At 40.4% G+C, this 22,903-nt stretch overlaps 1 protein-coding gene and 1 long non-coding RNA gene across 3 annotated transcripts in view; one reads left to right on the plus strand and one right to left on the minus strand.

Annotated features, from left to right (window-relative positions):
* The window catches only part of oxr1a (oxidation resistance 1a), a 219,761-nt gene that overhangs the window by 92,396 nt on the left and 104,462 nt on the right, over positions 1-22,903 (plus strand). For both annotated transcript variants that reach the window (XM_024267094.2, XM_024267097.2), the window contains exon 3: positions 11,851-12,047. In XM_024267094.2, the coding sequence (XP_024122862.1) occupies positions 11,851-12,047 (197 nt within the window). The remainder of the gene's footprint in view (positions 1-11,850; positions 12,048-22,903) is intronic.
* Positions 5,393-11,956, minus strand: LOC112143256. The gene is made up of 3 exons (XR_002918706.2): positions 11,825-11,956; positions 5,689-5,756; positions 5,393-5,557 (listed from the first exon to the last, which is right to left on the minus strand). It is a non-coding gene; the product is annotated as an uncharacterized LOC112143256 (long non-coding RNA).

Consider the following 22,903-nt stretch of genomic DNA (forward strand, 5'->3'; position numbering starts at 1 on the left):
TGTCCCAGAAAACAACACAGGTTTTAGATTTTGGCTAAAAGTATCATCATCATAATTAAAAGATCACTTTATAATAGATCCAAAGATAATTGGAGTGGCACTTTAAGATTTACTTTCTATGTCGGGACCCCAGATAAAACATAAACACATCAATGATTGTATTTGTCAGCATTTATCACGTGAACATCACTGGGAGATCTGGTACAGCTCAAATCGGGTGCTGCCTTAATACTTCCACTTCTACGTTTTCCCTTAAGACAGGGGTGTCACACTCATTTCGGTTCAGGGGCCACATTCAACCCTGTCTGATCTTAAGTGGGCCGGACCAGTGACATGACAGCACAATAACCCGTGGTCATCTTACCTGTAGCTTTGTTTTTGTTTTGATTTTTTTTTCTCAGATGAAATAAAATGTGTCAAACAACCTTATTAACAAGCCTAATCACTCACTATTACATTGCTTGTTATAATTTTTTCTTAATCTCTTGTTATGACAGTAAATCTTTTCCTTTGCTTCCCCTAGTGGCGGGATTGTGCATTGCGGTCATTTCTTTAAAGAACCATAACTTGCCACAGGAAAGGGCAACAAACGTGCTTTTTTTTCCAACACTCTTATAAGTTTTTCTCTTCTTGACGGCCGGATTAAACCCTCTGGTGGGCTGAGTAGGGCCCGCGGGCCGTATGTTGACACCCCTGCCTTAAGATGTTCAACTCCTTTAAGATTTTCCCTCTCTTCTTCTTTCAGAGCGTCTTTAGCAGAAGCCTTTTCTCCTGCTTATCATCATTTAGCAACAGATGCTTCCTACTTGTGTTCTGAAGTGTAGACTAAAAGGTCCTCGGCATTTTCCTCTTTTTATTTACCGTCTTGGTTCTTTTCTGTTGAGCAATGACAGCTCAAAAATCAAGTCAGAAGTTGCTCATCGCAGCTTTCGTTTGGATTTATTCAACTCGAGGGAAAAGGTCAGGACGGCTGGTTTACTGTGTTTACCGGAGGACGACGCTTTATATTTTTAATAAATCACATCCATTCTAGCAAACCTGTTGAGCGCTAAATGTGTGTTATTGTTTGTGTCCATTGTTATGCAACAGAAAATGGAACTGTTAGAAAACATATTTATAGACATAATGAGAGAAAGAATAAAAACGTTTTATGTAAATGTTTTTATGGAGTTCTTTTTCACCTTGTAGTAAATATCTTTTACACATTGGAAGAGAAGCTTTCAGCATGTAGAAATGAACAATATTAGTGACTTCTATTTCCTGTTTCTTTCTAGAACCACTTTAGATCTTGGGACTAGTGCTGCCACAAACGATTATTTTAATAGTCGACTAATCCCCGATTATTTTTTTTCGATTAGTCGACTAATCGGGTCATCACCAAACTGGATGTAAAGGACACGTCTTAACTATCATTAGGTTTAAACTAACTAGAAACTAGATATATAACATTACCTGAGATAATGCTAGTGTGAATGGTGTGAGCTGAATTTGACTGGTGAAGATACTAGTGCTGATGGCTGAAGATGCTGAAATTGATAGCTAAAATCGCTGAAGCTGAAAGCCAGCTAAAATACTAGTTGAATGCCAAATTAGCCTAAAAAACGGAAAATAGCCTGTTAGCTAAAACAGCTAGATTGCAGCTGAAATATTAGCTAAACTCCAAATTAGCCTAAAAAAAATAAAAAAAAAAATAAAAGCCTAAATTAGCCAAAATAGCTAGCATGTAGCTGAAATATTCGCTACGAACTTATCTCCATAAATGCTTTTAAATCTAGATTAAGAACACTTGAGACTGCTTCTTTAAATCGTACATGTTTTATCTAATTAATTTATACGAAATTTTAACCAGCATTGTAATTCTGTTGTATATGCTTAACTTTTGATGTATTTTATTCTTGTATTGATTCTTCCCCAGGGCCTTGGAAAAGTGGTTTTAAATCTCAATGGGATCCACCCTGGTTAAATAAATGTTAATAATAATAATTAGCCAAAATAGCTTGCATCCAGCATAAATATTAGCTAAACTCTAAATTATCTTAAAAAACAGAAAAAATCCTAAATTAGCCAAAACAGCTAGCATGTATCTGAGATGTTAGCTTAACTCCAAAATAGTCTAAAAAAACTTAATAAATGACAAAATAGTCCAAAAAGCTAGCAGAATGACATTATAACTTTCCACTCTACTACACTCTGACTCCATATAATATAAAGGAACAACTAATCAACTATTAAATTAGTTGTTGACTATTTTAATAGTCGATTAGTCGACCAATCGCCACAGCCCAACTCTGGACTATTGAAGCCTGATGGCTGTCAGTCGGGTCATTTCACTAGCACTACTATGAGTGTTGCATCACCAACACTCACCTTTATTCTGCCCAGCATCCCTCCTGCTGCTTCATGCACAACACCAAATCCCACTATAATGTGCGAGTATTTTTGCAGGGGAACGACAGGGATGTGGAGCGGAGAGGAGAGATGGAAGCAATGCAGACACAGCCTCGTTTTTGCAGGATAATCCCTCTTAGTCGAAAAGTGATAATCGTGTTTGGATTCAGCCCCAAATTTTCTGTTGTTGATGCATCCTCTGCCAGAGCACGTAGTTCTCTGTGGAGTCGGATAACGTAAGCTGTGCCACTTTGGCAGGGCTGCAAATATCTCACTTCTTCCTGTCCCAGGTCAGATCATTACAAAGGCGGGAAAACAAAACGGCTGCATCTTTTTGTCCTCGTCTGGGCCGGCCCTCCTCTTGCTTTTGTAGAGGGATTTGCTCACAGATGGAGATCCATTCTTCATGGGGGCTCGTGAGCTTTCAGCAGAGATGGATAGAGGAGTCACAGCTCCAGATCAGCATTCTGACCACTTCACACCCTCCAAAAATGTTCTGGCCGCCCTCCTCACGAGGACAGAGAAGGAATGGACTCTTGGGTTGTGTCCGAATCCCCCCCTAACTACTAAAAAACTATACAGTACAGGACTATCTAGTGCCCTGGATTTTAAAGGTAATTCAGACAAGATTCTCGCCACTTCATTTTTCTAAATGCCAGATATGACGCCACCAACTTCACAAAGTTAAAATGTTCAGAAACTGTGGACAAACCCACTGGGGCCTACTCTTTCTGCACTTTTTTATGATAAGAAATCTTCGAAAAGCCAGTTTTTAGTTGTATTTTGATCTTTTACTGCATCCAGAATGTCACAAATTTCAATGAAAATACCCTAAAATTTGGCTTTTTACTTCAAGTATTCTGTTAGAATACAAATAGATTCATTAATTAAAGGTCATAGGTAATTATTTGCACAAAAATTTAATAAGTGACAGCACAAAAAACTGCATTCAATAAATGCACATTTGCAAACATGTGGCAGTTCTTTTGGTCCCTGATGCCGCACAGGCCTTCCTTCATGTGCATCATAAGGGAGCAGAAAGGTGAATAACAGTGAATGTAGTGTCAAGGTTAAAAATGAAGATGTACTCAAATCTGTGTTTGGTATCAAGCCTAATCTACAAAAAACAATGCAGTGACAGAACAGCAGAGGTAGGTCTACAGTAGGAAGAAAGTCGGCATCATGCTCCACCTTTTCTTCACTGTACAGAAAAACATCTCCTGGAGATCCAGATCCTCCTCCCCATGAGGTAACAAGTTATCCTCCACCTTCCTTTTTAAACATTAATCTTTAACGGAAAGTCTTTACATTTAGTTTTCTTTGATGTCTTGCTTTTCAATAATTTTTTGTTCACTGTCTGCTTAAAGTGAAGTCATAAACAAACGACCAACAGCTAGTTAGTGAGAAAGGTTTCAGCTTATAAGAAGCCATAGAGCAGGAGTCTCAAACTCGATCACACAGGGGGCCAAAATCCAAAACACACCTTAGGTCGCGGGCTGAGCAGGATAAACATTTATTGAACACTCTAAAACTATATTTATAAAACTTTTATACCGTAACTTTTTAACATCATTATGAACTATATATATAGTATTACCTGTGATAATGCTAGTGTGAATGCTGGAAGCTGAATTTGGCAGCTGAAGATGCTGAAATTGATAACTACAAACGCTGAAGCTGATAGCTGAAAACATTAAAGCTAATAGCTGAATTCACTGAAGCTGATAGCCAGATAAAATATTTTTTCTAAATGCCAAATTGGCTTTAAAAACTAAAAAGAAAAAAAAACTTATGTTAGCTAAAACATCTAACATGTAGCTGAAAAAAATGCTAAATTTCAAAATATCCTAAAAAAATGAAAAAAAAAGCCTAAATTATCCAAAACAGCTAGCATGTAGCTGAAATATTAGCTAAACTCCAAAACAGCCAAAAAAATCTTAGTAAATGCCAAAATGGTCCAAAAAGCTAACAGAATGCCAATTTTTAAAACTTTAAAACTGTAACTTTTTAAAATTATTATGAATAATAAAAAGGCAGGAATATTTTTTTCAGAATAAATCAATTTAAACCTTAAATAACTTTCAATATTTTACTCTTCATAGAAATATATTTTGTCAAAATTATACAAGTTAGAAATGAGCGCAAGATAACATCGGGCCATTATCCATTCATCCATCCACTTTCTTGACCGCTTCTTCCCTTTCGGGGTCGCGGGGGTGCCGGAGCCTATCCCGGCCACCGATGGGCGAAGGCGGGGTTCACCCTGGACAGGTCGCCAGTCTGTCACAGAGCCTCAATCACACACATTCACTCTCACATTCACACCTAGGGGCAATTTAGAGCCACCAATTAACCTATGAAGCATGTTTTTGGACGGTGGGAGGAAGCCGGAGTCCCCGGTGAAAACCCACGCATGCACGGGGAGAACATGCAAACTCCACACAGAAAGGTCCCAAATCCCCCAGCCGGGAGTCGAACCGGGGCCTTCTCGCTGTGAGGCGAGAGCGCTAACCACTGCGCCACCGTGCAGCCCATCGGGCCATTAATAACAATAAAATAAAATGATCTGGAGGGCCGGATAGAATTACCCAGAGGGCCGGATCCGGCCCCCGGGCCTTGACTTCGACACGTGTGCCATAGATGTTGCTGTGTATGTACAAAACACTTTGTCATTGTTGCAAACTGGCTGGTTGTCATGCAGCTAATAGAGTGATGTCTACATTCTGACTGTCCACAGATAATGAGCGTCGTTTGTTTTCCTATGGAGCTTCATATTAATGTTTGGTAAGAAAAAGCTGGAGGATTTTTTGTTCTTTCATCCGTGCATAAGCAAACTGATCCTCTTTATTTTACACATAACAGCCTCAAAGTGTTTGTCTAGAGTGTGGACAGAGTTCTATAGTATTAATTCCCATCTGGAGAGGCTAATGTGTTTGTTAAACTGGTTCTTGGAGGATTTCCTCGTCTTTTGGATACAACATTTGAGACAAAAGATTCCCCAGACTGACATGAAAGCACAATTCCTCATTTATTTCTTTTCTCCTCACTAGAACCCAAGCTGAATCCTCATTTTCTTCCATGATCTCATCTTTTCTCTTTACATGGAGTCTGGTCCACACTAACTCATTTAGGGCTTCACCGGTACAGAAGGGCAGGTTGAGGGAGACATCTATTCAGAGGTGTGGAGAAAAGAGACTTTAAAAGCTCTTATATTTGCAGTAAACGATAAGCTGATGGTGAAAGTTGAGGAGCACAAATAAACTGTGAAATAAATATCAGATCATGAACCTGCTTTCAAACCTGAGAGGGAAATGATCTTTCTGAAATGCCAACACCAACGCAGCTCCTCACAGGTTTCTGGAAAAGTCCTACGGGTTAAGGACTGATTTAGAAATCGATGGACAGAAACCCTAAAAATTCATCACTTTAGTATTCATGTTGTAGTTAGTTAGAAAACTTAAACATACGTGTACGATTGACTCACTTTCTGTTCATTTATCAATACAGTTTTGCGTTTAGCATTTTATAGTTTCAATGGAAACGTTTGAATATTCAAGCTAAAACAATTCTTTAACATGATTAGTTATGTCATTAACCGTAGAATTGAGAATATTAAAAGAAAATCTCATTAACAGGAAAGTTTTCCACTTGAAGTTTGCAGGGTAATGTTGAAGAGTCGTAGAAGTTTGATAACATTTTGAGACAAAACCTTAACAAAGTCTGTAAATAACAGGAACGTTTCACATGAAATAAAACTACTGATTATCAGAGAAAGCTGAATGAAGCTCTGAGGTTTTCCCTGTTCTTATTATCAAGACACTCTTATTTAAATGACACACTTCTTTATGTAGAACCTCGGAAGTAAAGCAAATCATTTGCTAAAACATTGGGACAAAAGATTAAAACGGCCCGTGTGCTTACACACTCAGCTTCAATGTCTGACTAGAGATGTGATCAAAAATCTCTGGGTGACGCCACAAACTCTGAATGTTTGTCAGGAAAACAAAGATTCAAATAAAAGCTGACAAAATATGTAACGGAGGTAATCCAACTAAGTCAACTGATTCATTTAAATATTTTTTAACAGCTGCCAAATTTATAGTTCTTGAGTTCTTTTCTGGTGTTTGTTAAATGTAAATTAAAGGGGTCATACTATGATTATGTCTTTCAGAGTAAACTATATCCATATAAATGATCACTAAACACTAAAAAACAAATTATTTATGAAATGTGAGTTATTTTTGTGAGCTTTTTTCATACCAGGAAGTAAAACAATTCGATCTCTGAGGCTCCGCCTGTCGCTCCTAGAGTATACCGCCCATTTCATAATGTCATCCTAAAGCCGTCCTTGTCAGCGTGTCACCCACAAAAAAACAAAACAAAAAAGGCGTCTATCCCCAAAATGTGGCTAATCACCGCTAGCTTTGCAGAGAATGTTAGCCAGGGGGCGGAGCAGACTCTTCTTGGAGGGGCGGTTCTCAACTTGTGACATCAGCATGTGAGGACCTGCTCGTTTTCATGGGTGTGGGAGGGGCTGCTGTAGAGTGCAGGTTTTTAGAGAATTACTCAGGAATGTTTGAATGGATTAAAATACCTCTTTGTGGTTCTTTATAGTGAGAAATGAACAGTATAATACACTTAAAAGCTCAAAAAGTAGTTTTTCATGGTATGGGCCCTTTAAAGTCCCATCAGTTTTGTCATATGGGTGCATAAAATTATTTTTCTTCCTTTGACCTGTCCTCCGGGGAAGCGGTGAGCTGTAGTCACTGCTGTGGTTAAGAAGAGTTTGATGGTTTAACCCCCTTAATTCAACTCTATCTCATTTATCTTTTGATCTATTTTCAAAGTGTTCCCAGTGGTCTTTTAATTATTATTATTATACAGATTTTAGTTGAAATTAAAAAGAAAAAAACTGTTGTTTTCTAGGACAGTTTCTGCAGGAGTTCATTAGAAGTTCACTTCTGGGTTGTGGGCAGGACTGTTGGTAGACGAGGAAAACAAAGACGTTCATGGAACTATTAGTCTGACAGTGAATGAATCAGGATGGAGCGGAGCGGGGAGACTGTGGCCTGCCAATTGTAGTTTGTATATCTACAAGTTTTTTTTTTCCAACTCCATTTTTTATCTGTTCCTGATTCACAATGATTTGAATAAAGCAATATGTAAAAATACAAATTTTAATCTTAATTTTATTTACGTGTCCTCCATCATGAGAAAATGGCTCAAGAGCATGTTCAACATACAATTGTCATGAAAGTGGATCTTTAATGTGTCAAGGAGGCAGTTGGTCTGACCTGACAGTCAATTTGAACTCTCTCTTCCAGTCTCACAGTGGACACTCATCCACTAGGCCACATGTGTCAAAGTGAAGGCCCAGAGAGTAAAATACTAAAATTTATTTAAGGTTCAAGGTGATTTATTCTGGAATAATATTCCTGCCTTTTTATTATTCATAATTATGTTAAAAAGTTACAGTTTTAAAGTTTTAAAAATTGACATTCTCTTAGCTCTTTGGACTATTTTGGCATTTAGATGTTTTAGGCTATTTTGGAGTTTAGCTAATATTTCAGCTACATGCTAGCTGCTTTTTTTAAATTTGGGCTTTTTGCAGTTTTTTTAGGCTATTTTGAAATTTATCAATTTTTTTTCAGCAACAAGCTAGGTGTTTTGGCTAATTTAGGCTTTTTTTCTTTTTTTTAGTTCATATTGGAGTTCAGTTAATATTTTGGCTAAATGCTAGCTGTTTTTTTTGTTTTGTTTTTGGTTTTGTTTTGCAAATTCTGGCTTTTTTCAGTTCTCTAGGCTATTTTTTCAGCTACATGCTAGCTGTTTTGGCTATCCTAAGTTTTGTTTTTTTTTTGTTTTTTTGGCTAATTTAGCATTTTGCTAATATTTTAGCTGGCTATTAGCTTCAGCGTTTCAGCTATTAGCTTCAGCGTTTCAGCTATTAGCTTTGGAGATTTCAGCTATCAACTTCAGCATTTTTATAGATATCAGCTTCAATGTTTTCAGCTATCAATTTCAGCATTTTCAGCAGCCAAATTCAGCTTACAGCATTCACACTATCATGATCGTAGGTAATGCTCTATATCTAGATCATACTTATGTTAAAAAGTTACAGTTTTAAAGTTTAAAAAAATTACTTTTAGAGTGTTCCTTAAATGTTTATCATGTTTGGCCCGTGACCTAAGGTGTGTTTTGGATTTTGGCCTCCTGGGCGATGGAGTGAATGTCCGAATCCTGTTGTGAGTCCGATATAACCTACATTAATGTCTTGGATTATACACAAGCAAAGGTTGGGATAGCAGAAAACGACCAGGTATGTTCTCCAAAGCAGTTTGAGATCCTCATCAAATCTTAAAAACAGCTACTGGAAGATTAGCTCCTCTAATTATGTGTTTGTTTGTGTTTGGTCCAATTTGTCATCCTGTCACATGCAGGCTTTCAGCTCGCAGTGCTTAGAAATGTGAGGAGGTTGGTAATTAATAGGAGTAAACTTGACACGTTGGTTCTTCTGTTTACGAGACTTTTCTTTGTCTGAGACAAATCAACAAATTTAGTCGCGTTCCCAGTTATTTCCTACCACACACACACACTCACACCCACACACACACACACATACATGTGGTGTTGTGCTGTCATTTGGCCTCGTGGCTCAGTGAAACATAGCTGGAGGAAGGCCCCCTGTTCTCCCGATGAGACGGTAATTTGTGCCAGCTCCTCGGGGAGTGCAGATAGACGCCCCCCAGTTTGACATGCTCTCCCCTCCAACCCCCCTCCCTCCACCGTCATTAACAGAAGCGGTAGCAGGTCTCTGCTTCTCTTAATTCTCCATCCTCATTATGTGCCATCCAAACAAACAAAGTGCTCTCTCTAAATAGTCTCTGATTCATCCCACGACTTCGTTCGGCTTTGTGGAAACTTCCGCTGGACTTAAATATGAACAACCTTTGACTTCCTTTATTTGGTTGAATATTTCTGAAGTGAACAGCTGTGCTGTGACAGTGTAACAGTCTTTAGTGGGTAAGGGTTTACCCCTTTGGTTTCCCTCATGTTGTTGGGGTCGCTCTCTGTGATAGACAGCATTTCCACGAAGAATATGCATTTCCTGTATCCAGTTAGCTGCTGTGCCATGCATGTCGCTGCGCTCCATGAGGAGACGGGCATGTGGGGGAAATGGCCTGAAAGATTCTGTTCGCTTCAGCAGTTCTGCTGGAATGATTGAGGGTGTGTGAGAGGGAGTGCAGTGCTGGGAGTCTTGTGCTGCTGTTTCAGGACTTTCCCAGCTCCGGACACAAACCGTTCCTGCAGCCACTTCTCATCTCTCACTCGCAGAGTTTGTGCAGGAGCGTTCAAGTGTGTGAAAACTGCTGTTGTTTATGTGTTGGTGCACATCATCTGGTCTAGGGTCACCTGCTTTCTCTGTGTGGGTGAAGGGGATTGGCCCTCCCTGGAGATATTTGGGGATTGCTGCAGTTAACTCTTTCTATTTGTAAAACCAGGATCATCCAGATTGGTGCTGTAGGTAGATTTGATCAAATTCTATTGAACTTTTTTACTAGAATATGTTTTTCTCCTTTAGGTTTAGTTTGGAATGCATAGCAACAAAGAGTGTAATCACTAAACTAAAGAGTGTAAACAAAGGAATGCTGGGAAATTAGCGCACCTAACATTCATACCAACCACAAACTAGAATTTTTTTTTTCTAATAAGTTTTTGTTGCTTTGCAGAAATTAAGTCTTTAAAAAAGATAAAACTGCATAATAACAATAAAAAAGACCACTGGGAATGCTTTGAAAACAAAAAAAAATACTTTAAGGTTCAATCAGATTTTCTCAATCAATCAACCCTACTTGCTATCATAAAATAAAAACATAACTGTTAAAGAGCCTTAACAATGCAAAATCAACTTCTTAAAATTTTTAGTCCATTAAAATGTTCATTCTTCCCTATAAACACCCCAAAGTGGTATTTTGATCCGTTGACACATTTCTGAGTAATCCTCTTAAAACCCGCTCGTTTTCCATGCCTACGAAAACGAGCGGGTCCCCACGAGCTGATGTCACAGAGTGAGAACCGCCCCTTTCAGGAAGAGCCTGCCCTGCCCGCCCCCTAACACAAACGCACACTTTCTCCACTCAGCCAGTGGTGATCAGCTGCTAGCTTAGCTGCTCAGCTAGCTCAGCTGCTAGCCACGGCTACTAAAAGCAGACATACAATAAACACATCCATCTTTGCCAAAGTTCGGAGGTTGTTTGTTTTTGAGGGTGAAACAGAGACATGCTGACAAGGCCCTATATCAGGGTTTAACCTTTAACAATAAAAGAGCCATTTGGGCTTGTTTTCTACTGATCAAAACCTAGAATTATAGATTTGCATTCATGACCTTCTGTTTTTTAATTATGAATATGAATGTTCCCTTTCTTGGCACAAAGAAAATCAAAAATATGTGATATGTGAAAATAATGTCATTTTTTTTTTTTTATGTTTAAAAGAAGCTCAAATAACTTATTTTCAAAATAAAAGGTGCTCCGTGCCAAACAGGATCATATACATAGTTTATCATCTATGTGAACCTCAGACATCAATTTACAAGTTTAACTAATCCAATTTAAATAAATGCAAATTAAATAATCCTTACTTAAAGAAATTGCTATTTGTTCATTTCCCCTCTTTGTCCTCAGCAGTCTTACTCTGCTGGGTTTTGTTATTTTAGTTTGGATCTTGGTAGTCTTAGTTTTCAGGCTTTGTTTATTTGTTTTCTTTAGGTAGTTTTGGTTAGACAGACATTATCAGGAGCTGCTGACTCTGATGGTCGACATGTCTGGATCAGCAGTCTCCATGACTTATTTTATGATTGTTCAAGGAGCCATGGAGAGATAAAAGAGACACATGGATCTGGAGCTGCAGACCCCTGACCCCTGACCTAGGCTCTACGTTGATGTCATGAAATAGGTGGCACCCACAAGGAATGAAAGGCGGAGCCTCAGAGATCGAGGCGTCTTACGTCCGGGTAGAAAGAGATCAGAAAAATAACTCCGATTTCATAAATAATTTGTCCTTTAGTGTGCCAAAGGTAATAAATAATCATATAAATGGATATAGTTTACTCTGAAAGTCTTAAGAAAATCATGAAATAGGCCTTTTAAACAGTTGTTGGCTGTTTGAAGGTCATGAAGATCTATGAGGAGTTCAAAGACCACATGTGAAAACAGTTTCAGCTTTCAAAGTCTTTCCTAACTGTCTTTCCTAACTGAGAACCTAATTGTTCTCTACCGTGTTTTCCTTTAGGGAAGTTTTCCTGCACACTTACATTTCTGTGGCAAAAACACAATGATATCTATAACCTAAAGCCCAGACGTGCTTGAATTCCCCGGATGGTCTCAGCTGTTCTCTCCTGTCCGACACGGACACACGGGGTAACCATGTTTCTTACCTCTGTCTTCTGTCTGCCCCGTACAGATTAAAGCAGAAGTCTCAGTCGGTGGATATTGCCAGCCAAGGTTTTTCACCAAAGCTCGTTCCAGCCTCACCCCAAAACAAGGCTGCTCCGCCTGTTGCCAAGACAACCACCGGCCTCGTGGTGCAGGAAAACAACACCACCAACTCCCAGCTCCGCAACCCTCGATGTGGAGAGCTCAAACGAGGCTACACCATTGGTAAGTGACACTGGAGGGGTGGGGGGTGTGGGGCTGAGTTATGACCTCATCCGCTGATGTGTTAAGTTTCATTTTATAGATTTAAATGCACAATTCACAACTTTTTGTTGAGTCATGACATCTGGAGTTAATATGTTCTTGAGACGTTTCTCCGCTCATCCCGGTGGCTTCATCCAGCATTCAGAAATAATATCTAAACTTGTCTCAGTTAAAACTAAGACTTCCACTCTTTGACTTGTGATTCATTCATAGTCAATACATTCTAATTATGCAGTTCAGATCAGATCTCCTCTCGTGGTGAATTCTAATTTTGCTGGCGCCGTGGTCGGTGTGGGGGCTGACTGTTTCTGCGGTGGAGCTTTGCTTGTTCAGGGAGCTGAGTACACTTTGGGGAGGTCAGCCTCTTAGAGATGAAATTAATTTGAGCTAAACTCCTTTGAACCGATAAGTGCAAGCCTCTCTGTTGGTTTCCTTCATGCGATTCAGTCTGCAAACGTCTCAGGTCTACATTAGAAGCAGCAGAGATCATACGCAGGATGAGCGTCCGTACTCCGGTCTCTACCCACTAATTCTGTCCCGGATGTTGTTTAATGTTGTTAAGGATGCATTCATTACCATTGTCATTACCAGTTTATCTCAACGTGATGCTGTTGCTGCTGGAAGTCGTCTCCGGTCAGAGTTGGTCAAGCAGAAAATCGGATGAATCTGGTCAGCATCCGAAGCTTCAGTGCTCATGTGAGCAGCATTGTCCTCACAGACCCTTTTAGAAGATGCTGCTGCTCAATAATGTAGCTGTCTGCTCTGCCAAGACGCATGGTTGCTCTTATGTCAAAGTCCCAGAAATCTCCCATTCAGCAAGTTTTCATGTTTGGCTTTAGTCTTGCATGTTTTCCCACTCAAACTTGGAGCAGAGCCCAGCCAGCAAGGCCAAATTGGTGGGCAGAAATATGTGGGCACCGATTGGGTTTGTCCACAGTTTCTGTGGCAGGAGCTAGCAAGTTCCTCTATAGCGAGTTCCACTGTATCGAGCTAGTGAGCTCTGTTGTAGCATGTTAGTGAGCTCTGTTGTAACATATCAGCAAGCTCCTCTGTAGCGAGTTCCACTGTATTGAGCTAGCTAGCTCCGCTATAGCATGTTAGCAAGCTTCTTTGTAGCGAGCTGCGGAGCTCTGCTGTATTGAACTATCAAGCTTTGCTGTAGAGAGCGTATCTGTAACGAGCTAGAAAGCTCTGCTGTAGCAAGACTAGCAAGCTGCTCTTTAGTGAGCTAGCTAGCTCCGCTGCATCTAGCTAGCGAGTTCACTTGTATTGAGCTAGCAAGCTTCTCTGTAGCATGCTAGCGAGCTGTGCTGCATCGAGCTAGTGAGCTCAATTGTAACAAACCATCAAGCTCCTCTGTAGCGAGCTGTGCTGTATCGAGCTAGCGAGCTGGCTGAAGTTGTTAACCTTTTAACACCTGAGGTGTCGTCTGTTACGCTTAAACACAAAATCTTTAGCATATTGTAACTTTTCAACTGTTTACACGATAATTCCAGTAGATTGTGAAGGAGAAAAGCGTCTCAATTGTGCTCATGCACAATCTGCTGGAATTATTCTGTTAATGGTTGAAAAGTTAGTTAATCAAAGACCATAAACACCGGAGCTCCAATTTTAGGGTTAAAACGCCACCTTCTGAAGGAACATGACAGCTTTCAGACTCAGCCTGAACAGTGAACTGCTAGCCCAGTTCTCTGTTTTACATTTCCAGAGGTTGATTTTAAGAGCTAATGTTTGCATAAACATACTGTTGCCAGCGTGGCGTTGTTTTGTTTGCCGCTCTGCAAACAGGGTTGTGTTTAATAATTTATGAGAATATCTGACTTGTAAATGAGGAAAAAACATCATTGAAAGCAAAGAAGAGGTCAGTTTTCAGACAAAGTGCAGTTAATGCTGAAAATGGGATTTCTTGTCCTTCAGCTGACAGGTTGTTTGTTGGTGTTTATGAGGACTGGGGCTGCTCTGGGGGGGCCAGAGTCTGGGTGGGGTGTGTCTCACCAGCGCATCATTGACTAAGCAGCAGTCTGGAGGAGGTCTGGTCTTTTGCTGCCACGTGTCAATTCAGTTCAATTTTATTTATATAGTCCAACATCACAAAAAAGATTGCCGCATTGGGCTTCATGCTGGTAATTGTACAGAATCAGAAGGTCGGTCATAAAATATAAACAGTAGTTGATTGCTAAACTAAACTAAGCAGACTAAATTAAGCTGATTTACCCTGCCCTTAGACCACGTGTCAAAGTTAAGGCCCGGGGGCCAGATCCGGTCCTCCAGATCATTTTAATTTATAGTTATTAATGACCCAATGTTATCTTGTGCTTATTTCTAACTTGTATAATTTTGACAGCATATATTTTTTTATGGAGATTAAAATATTGAAAGTTATTTAAGGTTTAAGTTGGTTTATTCTGGAATAATACTCCTCCCTTTTATTATTCATAATTATGTTAAAAAGTTGCAGTTTTTAAGTTTTAAAACTTGTCATTCTAATAGGTTTTTGCCCTAGTTTGGCATTTACTAAGATTTTTTAGGCTATTTTGGAGTTTAGCTAATACTTCATCTACATGCTAGCGGTTTTGGCTAACCTTGGTTCTTTTTTCTTTTTTTTTTTTTTTTTTTAGTTTTTGGGCTAATTTGGCATTTAGCTAATATTTTAGCTTTCTGTTAGCTTTAGTGTTTTCAGTAATCAGCTTCAGCATTTTCAGCTATCAATTTCAGCATCTTCAGTGGCCAAATTCAGCTTACAGCATTCACACTAGCATTATTGCAGGTTATGCTATATATCTAGTTCATAATTATCCTAAAAAGTTATTGTTTTAAAAATGTAGTTTTAGATTGCTCAATAAATGTTTATCCTGTTTGGCCCAAGATATGAGGTGTGTTTTGGATTTTTGCTCATTGTGCGATTGAGTTTGACACCCCTGCCTTAGACTCTCTTTCCTGGTAAGGAAAAATTTCTTAAAAAACAGGATTCAGATTCAGGAACAAAGAAGAAGCCTCAGAGATGTCCACATGAAGGAGGGATCCTTTCCAGGACAGAAAAGCGACTTACCAGGACTGTTAAAGAAGAGTTAGCTTATATAACTCTACGACTACGTATTTAAATAGAGTTCAGCCATATAGGACTGGGGGACAGGCGGGCGAGGTCCACTGCCAAGACAAGCCAGAGGCGAGGTCCACGGCCAAGAACAGGGGCACAGACCATCCACCTGGAATCTGAAATCTCTCCCTGGAGGGAAGTGGGAAAGAGGAACAACACGTGAATCACACTGCACTAAACAGAGGCACAGAGAACGAAGTCAAATAAATAATAAGGAATAAAGGAGAGGAGAATCCAAGGAGCTGCTGGAGAGTGGTTGCACATTGACATGTACTTTTGCAGGCTTTGACTTTGGACTGATCGTCCGCATCTGCTCAGTCTGCAATAATCAATGCAGGAAATGGTGGCGGGTCAAATGGATTGATCTTAACGTCCATTAGCCCTTCGATGACAGCTGTGAACTCCCTTTAAAAGTGCATGGGCGGACGTTGTAATTAATCAGCTGTTAAATAAAATGCAGCCATGCCTCAATGTGCTTTTAACTTCAATAAAACAAATTGTACAAGCTTTAAAAGCATGAGTCATAGGAGTTAATCATTGGCACTGGCAAGCGTTGACCTAGATGAACCAACCACATGAAAGCTAGTTTTAACCAATGACTACAGAAATCTGCCATTTGTTAGCACTAGTGGATCTCCTAATGAGACATTGATTAGCGGCTGTCGTCTCTCCAGTCCCTATCTTGATGGGAGGCGGTCGCCCTGTGGCATTTTTACACAGCCACAGCAGACGGTTCCTACAGGGCCGATCATGCTAATTTATTCTAATGGGGGAGTAATACTGTGGCACGCAGCTTGCTGTGCTTGTCTCCCCGGCTTCAGAGAGACCTGTCATTAGAGGCACATTCACAGAAGACATTTTAATAACCCGACCAATGAGCCTCCATCCAGTGCCACGGTGGATAGTGATCTTCCATTAAACGCCTTGCAGAGAGTGCTTCACTCAGACCGGGATGACTCATTGCTCATGGTAATGTCAACCCAGAGAGGAGAGGGGACAAGGACAATATTTACTCAGTCTGGGCGAAGCCGTTTGTCCCTTTTCATGTCTATCTTAGGAAATGATCAGTGTTAGACGGGAGGAGACGGGAAAATGAATTATGGGGAAGATGAGGAGGAAACATGGCAGGGTAAAAGCAGGAAGGGTCAAGGAGGGAAAAACAAACTGTGAGGAAAGAGCAATTGTTGATATTTATAACAGGAAGGGAACAAAACAGTGTTTTGTAAAAAGTGTGTCAGGAACTGGTGGATGAAGGACCCAAACACAGGAGACTGGGCTTGGTGGCAGAACAGTAAACCATTTAATTAACTGAAAACAAAAACATGGTGACAGAAGACCTGACAAGTATGGACTAAAAACCTGAAACTTAAATAGGCTGAGGGGAATTAACTGAAATGAAAACAGCTGTGAATCATGATTACCTTGGAACTGGTGTGGCTGACAGGGAAGCTCGGAACATGACCAAAAAACGAACCCAACAAAACCACAGAACCCTTACAGTACCCCTCCCCAAGAGGGCAGATCCCAGAAGCCCAAAAACCTAAGACGTGGGGGCATGGAAGAACAAAACAAGTCCAGAAAACATTCAGGGTTCCCGCAGCCAGACGGATGTGAGGGGTATCAGAACCCCTCCTCAGGAAGACGTGATCAGGAACAAAACCACACAAACCTGCAAAGGGTTAAGTTTGAAAGTCTTGAGATTTCTTATTACCCTATATCTCCCCCTGCACTTCTTGCTGCTCATTACCTGGGTCAGGTGTGCCCAGTCAATCAGGACATGGACACACCTGAGTCAGATAATCAACAAAACGAAAACTGAAAAACAGGCAGAGTGGAAGAATTCAAGCACCAGGATTGGACTGCCCTGATTGAAATTATATTTAGGTTATAAAACGATTATGTCAAACATTAAAAACAGCATCAGCAGGGATGGAAACATCAAAGGCGGATGACAAAGACAACAGGATTGAAATAAGTGAAGAAAATAAACGGGAGGGTAATTATAATGGGAAGAAAAGAAAGCGAAGCAAAGAAGCAGAAAAATCAGATTAGGAGAAGGCAAACTGAGGGAGGGAGGAAACGGGAGAGACGGAAAATTAGGAACGGAGGAGTAAACCACAAATTAAATGGATGAGATGAAAAAGAAAGAAATGTTCAGTGATGTGAGGAAATGAAAGATCAAAAACAGGGATTTGGAATGAGAGGGAGTACTGGTTGAAGGGCTGCACATCCTGATGTTTTGTATGTTGTGCCTCCACACTGCCACAGTTGGCCCGCTCACTGTGGACAGAGGTGAGCGTGACGTGTCCAAAGCCATCCACTGGTTAAGTGTGGCATAAGCGCTCTTATCTGTATTTTCCAGGGCTGCACGAGGTGCTCTCTGCCTACACCAGCCCATTCTGGCTCTGTTTTCTCCCAATGTTAACTACATAGAGACAGATTATGGCTGTGCTGGATAAGCACTTACAGGCAGGAGACGGTCCCTTCTTCAAACCTGTTAGTGTGGCTGCCGAGGGAGAGTCCTCTCAGCAAGTCACTGCAGCTAATGGTTTCTTGAGCTGACCTGCCTCCCTCCACACGGCCGTGTTTTTCCTCTCCCTCCATCTTCTCCTTGTATTTCCTGCATGTTTGGGTTGGGGGATTTGGAACGATGAGGAATCTGTCCCACTGACAACACTAACTGCTTTAAGACCCCTCTGAGTCACTTGAGTCACTCTGAGACATTTTGAGTGTCCCCAACTAGACGTTTTTTTGACGTGCTGGCTGTTCATGAAATCAAGGGTCCACAACCCTCGGGACGCGGTACCAGACATGAACTGGTCCTCGGGACCTGTCTAGTACCAGGACAGTAACCTAGTACCTGATGCGGTACCAGATGTGGACTGGATGCGGTACCAGACATGGTACCAGGCCTAATCTGGTACCAGTTGCAGTACTAGACGCAAACAGGTACTGGTTTAGGGTACTGGTACCAGATTTGGGTGCCATTGCGCTCTGTGTTGCAGTGCTGGACCGGATCAGGTTTGCAACCCGGAGAGTGGCTGACCCGTGATTTAATGGGAACAGCCAGGACGTCAAAAAACAGCAAATTAGGGACTCAATTTCTAAAAGTGGAGGGGCAGTTTACCAAACGTCAATATGTGACGAGTTGGGAGTGAGAATGTGTCGGAAAAACGGATCAACCATCATTCCAGTCCAACGTGTGGAAACACTTTGAATTGAACAAGTCATGTGACCATACAGTGTGGTAGAATGTTCTAATAATGCTCCTTTGGATTATTCTGATGTGGAAGAACTAGAGTGGGCTGTCCTTTATCAAACTAAAACATGACTGTGGAAAACTTCCCCTGCACTGTTTAGTACCAGCTATTTATCTCTGAGTCATACTGGTGAAAGTTTGGGATAAAGTTGTCCTGGATCCATTTTAGGTCTGTGAATTGGATCATTCGACATGAACAAAAATCGACCAGGAATCGTTTTAGCAAACACAAGTTATGATGTGAATTGTATCATTGTTAAAATCAGTCGTTACACTGTTAATGAATTCAAGTTTGTTATCACTGTATCTTTTCTCTTGGCTCCCCCATAATCAGTAATGAGACTTTTTAGAAAACAGTGGAGGACTGGAGGACTTACGGCTCGGGTCTTGTTTGTGCGACGGTGCAGTTCACCTGCAGCAGCTGACACAGGAAATGCTAATGATCAGGGCGAGCCTCAACAGCCAGAGATCGTTCCACCCTGCCACTGATTATTCTCCTGTAAGTTATTCATTGGATTCCACAGCGCTGAAGCCACCAAACTTTGCTTGATGTGCAGTTTTAACAGCGTGCATGCAATTCCATTAGCAGCAGCAGTTCAATAGATCGAAGGCGGTGTCACGCCGGGTGCTAAGTCGCATTCTTATTGCTCCTTTACTGGGGATTATTGGGGTGGGGGGTTCTCCTGAGAGCATGGGCTTGTAGCAGCAGTACTTGTCCTTTAACATGGTACTTTGTGAGCCCCCCTGCAGCAGCTGTTCACCTCTACCACGACGTGGCGGGAGGAGCTAATCATGGCAGAAGCTAACAGCTCCAGCCAGCGCCGCGGGCCGTGCACCCGTGCTGCTCCGCCTGTGTTTGTCTCAGGTGGTGCATCTCTGGTGTTTACACATCCGGATTGTTGCCAGAGGTGATGATTGCACTGAGCCTCCGTCAGACTTCTGCTGCTTTGTTGATCAGTGGAACCAGGGTGACCTGCATCCCTCTGTTCATTTTTGAAACTGATAAAAGCAACTTTTAAAAAGTGTCTTGAAAGTGTGTTGATGTGAATGTTGATGAATGCTGATTCTGTTTACTGATCAAGAGTTGTGAACCAAGACATCAACTCTGAGGGCGCGACTGTTTCCTGTCCTTATAGAGGATTGTTGTCATTAAATAAGGAGTTGGGGTTATTCTTCCACAAGTTTTCACTTTTACGTCTTAGGTCAGGAGTTGGAAACCTTTAACAGTTTTCTACTGATCAAAACCTAGAAGGAGCTGCATAGTCTTACTTTAACGTTTGAGAAATTTGGATTTGCATTCATGACCTTCTTTTTTTAATAATAAAATGTATAAATATGAATTATGTCTATTTATTTGGCACAAACTAAAGCAAAAATATAAAGAGAACCTAGGATCTCTCAAAATGTGATTTTTTTTTTTTATGTTTGACAGATTCTTAAATAACTTATTTTCAAAATAAAAGCTGCTCTGTGCCAAACAGGATCCTCTCAGTGCAGCTCTAGACAGCTAGAAACCAATGTTTTGCAGCATAAGATAATATGTGCTTTTTAACTCATAACAGATCAAACTTTTTACCAAAGTTTTTCTTTACATATAAAATCTGTTCATTCTGGAGGTAGAGTTGAACAAACAAGACGTCTTCAGGTCAACAGGATGTAAAAACCTACATAGTTTATCATCTATGTGAACCTCAGACATCAATTTATAAATGTAACTAATATAAATTAAATAAATGGTAATTAAGTAATCCTTACTTTAAAAAACTGCTATTTCATTTTCCTTTATTTATATATTTTTCTTCATTTTCCTCTCTTTGTCCTCATCAGTCTTACTCTGCTGGGTTTTGTTATTTTAGTTTGGATCTTGGTAGTCTTAGTTTGCAGGCTTTGTTTATTTGTTTTCTTTAGGTAGTTTTGGTTAGACAGACATTATCAGGAGCTGCTGACTCAGATGGTCGACATGTCTGGATCAGCAGTCTCCATGACTTATTTTATGTTTGGTTAAGGAGCCACAATGGAGAGATAAGAGACACATGTGGATCTGGAGCTGCAGGTTGCAGACTCCTGCCATAGGCAAAATCCAAACTCCAATGTTTATTGACGTTGCTGTGATCAATACATTCAACCATTGGTTTCTCAGAGTTCTTGATAAAATAATGAAAGCTAACATCAAAATGCTCTTTCATTGATTTACAATCCTTTCCAACTGCGGTCAAATGAGCCGCCGTTCACATTTCCGTGGTCACATCAAGAAGCTCCGTGGAGTCTGGTGGAGATTTTCCAGCGTTCTCAGTCCTGCTACCGTAAGTATTGGATGAAACTCACACCAAAAATCCAGTGATGCTGATTTGACCACAGAAATGTGAACGGCGGCTCATTTGACTGCAGTCAATGTGAAGATACCATCTTCTCTTCTCCAGAACCTGAACTAGACACTAGGAACAGATGAGGGTTTAGTGCATGTGCAGCAGAGCTGTTGATGGAAAGAAGATCATTCATTCAAACAGAGTCTGTCCAAGACAGTTTGATGGATTTAAAAGGAGAAATACTCAGAAATGAAAAAACAAAATTATTTATTATTAAATTTGTTCTCTTTCAGAAGAAAAATGACACAAATACATGATAAAAACTCTAAAAACAGGATTTTCATCAGAGGAGGTCTTTAAGATGGCTGCATGTGCCTCAAGGAGACTGCAAGATACACCTGGGCTGACCTTAGGATGCATTCGCTCCTCTATACGTTCTATAGACTCAAAAACCCACAACACCCGTTCCGGTCAACCCGCAGGTGCATGCGGCTGAATTCTAATTCTTTTAAAATGCACTAACATTCCGTATATTCTGCTGGTGGACTCATATCCTACTCAGAACCTTCACCTTGTCACTGCTGGAGCATGTTCCTGCCCCTACTCATGCTTCAAAGCTGCCTGTCCATAAACGTTGGTACGCTGCTAGCATATGAGATTAGTGCAACAGAGAGGAGTTTTCACCTCTGCCAGTAAAAAAAAACCCCAAAATTAAAATCTTTATTTGCCAGCACCTTTGAACTGGTCGATCAATCAAGCAAACAGATCAGTTGTATTGGCCTTTTACTAAATACAATACATGGATGAATAATACGGTCAAAAATGTCTGCATTGGTTCTGATACCCAAATGCTTAATCCTAAAAAAGACTGACCCAGACGAGCAGTTCTTTTTTTTCACTAACCTCTTCAAACCTCAATGTATTTTCAATTATATAGAAGAGCGTTCTTCAAGGTGGGGTTCTGGATTTAATGGTACTTTGTAAATTAGCGACATACGCCGTGAAGGGTTTGAGGAGGTGTTAGTTCTCTAAACAAAGATCCATCGTTTTGGAAATATTGCAAATATAACTCTTTTGTACAAACACAGTGGACTAGAAGCTCTGCAGGGAGAGTCGTCTGTGGAAGGGTCGACATCAAGGCTGATTCCTTCATATTACCGTGCAGCAACAGCATCAGAATCTTTGTCCTGCTGTCCAGCTCAGCCTGTTGGATCTGCCGCAGCTCTTCATGATTCCATCAGGATTTCTCTGGAGTTCATGGAAGCACGTTCCGTTTATCTGGAGAGCTTTAAGTCTAAGCTGCTTATTCTTCCAATGGCAATGATTACCTCCTTCTCATTAGGAAAGCTTCAATTGATCTTCATATTAGGAGGCGGCTTCTCCAAACAGCTCCTACAAAGGCAGGATCACGATCGATGTTTTTACCACTGCAGATGCTTTTCTCCAACTATTATTTTCCTTTTTTAAAATATATCATTTAAATGTATTTCTACAAGCTCTTTTCCATTCATTTTCACTTTGATTAGATTTTAAAAATCCGCTTTAAGATATTTATTTTGTTTTCTCGACCAGTTTATTTCTTTGAACATTATTTGGTTTTAAAAAATATTAGGACTGTCGTTTAAATTTTACAGCCTTAAAACTGCAGCTTAAACGCTCCTCTAACTTTCAACATAAACGCAGCACAAACATCCAGTGGGTGACTGTGTTGTTGTGAGGAGCTCATTCCTTGCAATGGTGTGAAAGAAAACCTTGTTTGTTTGCGAATTTGAAAGATACTCAAAAACATCAGAAGAAGAAGCAACAGTGCATGTAAAAGAAGGGGGATGTTAAGAGAAATGTAGATTTCTTTTAAGGCAGGGGTCACCAAACTTTTTCTGGTGAGGGCCACAGAACTGTGTTCTTCTCTGATGGGGGGCGGGGTCGGTTTGTAGGCTAACAGAAAAAGAGTAACAATCACAACCTAGACGTAAACATTTATGATTTTCCAGAAAACCACACATAACCAAATTTAAAATAATTCAGTTCTGTAATCTGCATAGAAAAAGATAATACTAAAACACTTTAAAACTAGATATATAGCACTACCTGTGATAATACTGTAACAGAGTTTACAGAGTGAGCGCTGTAAACTGAATGCGGCCGCTGAACATGC

Source organism: Oryzias melastigma, linkage group LG16 (assembly GCF_002922805.2).
Source record: "Oryzias melastigma strain HK-1 linkage group LG16, ASM292280v2, whole genome shotgun sequence".
In the NCBI taxonomy this organism is placed as follows: domain Eukaryota; kingdom Metazoa; phylum Chordata; class Actinopteri; order Beloniformes; family Adrianichthyidae; genus Oryzias; species Oryzias melastigma.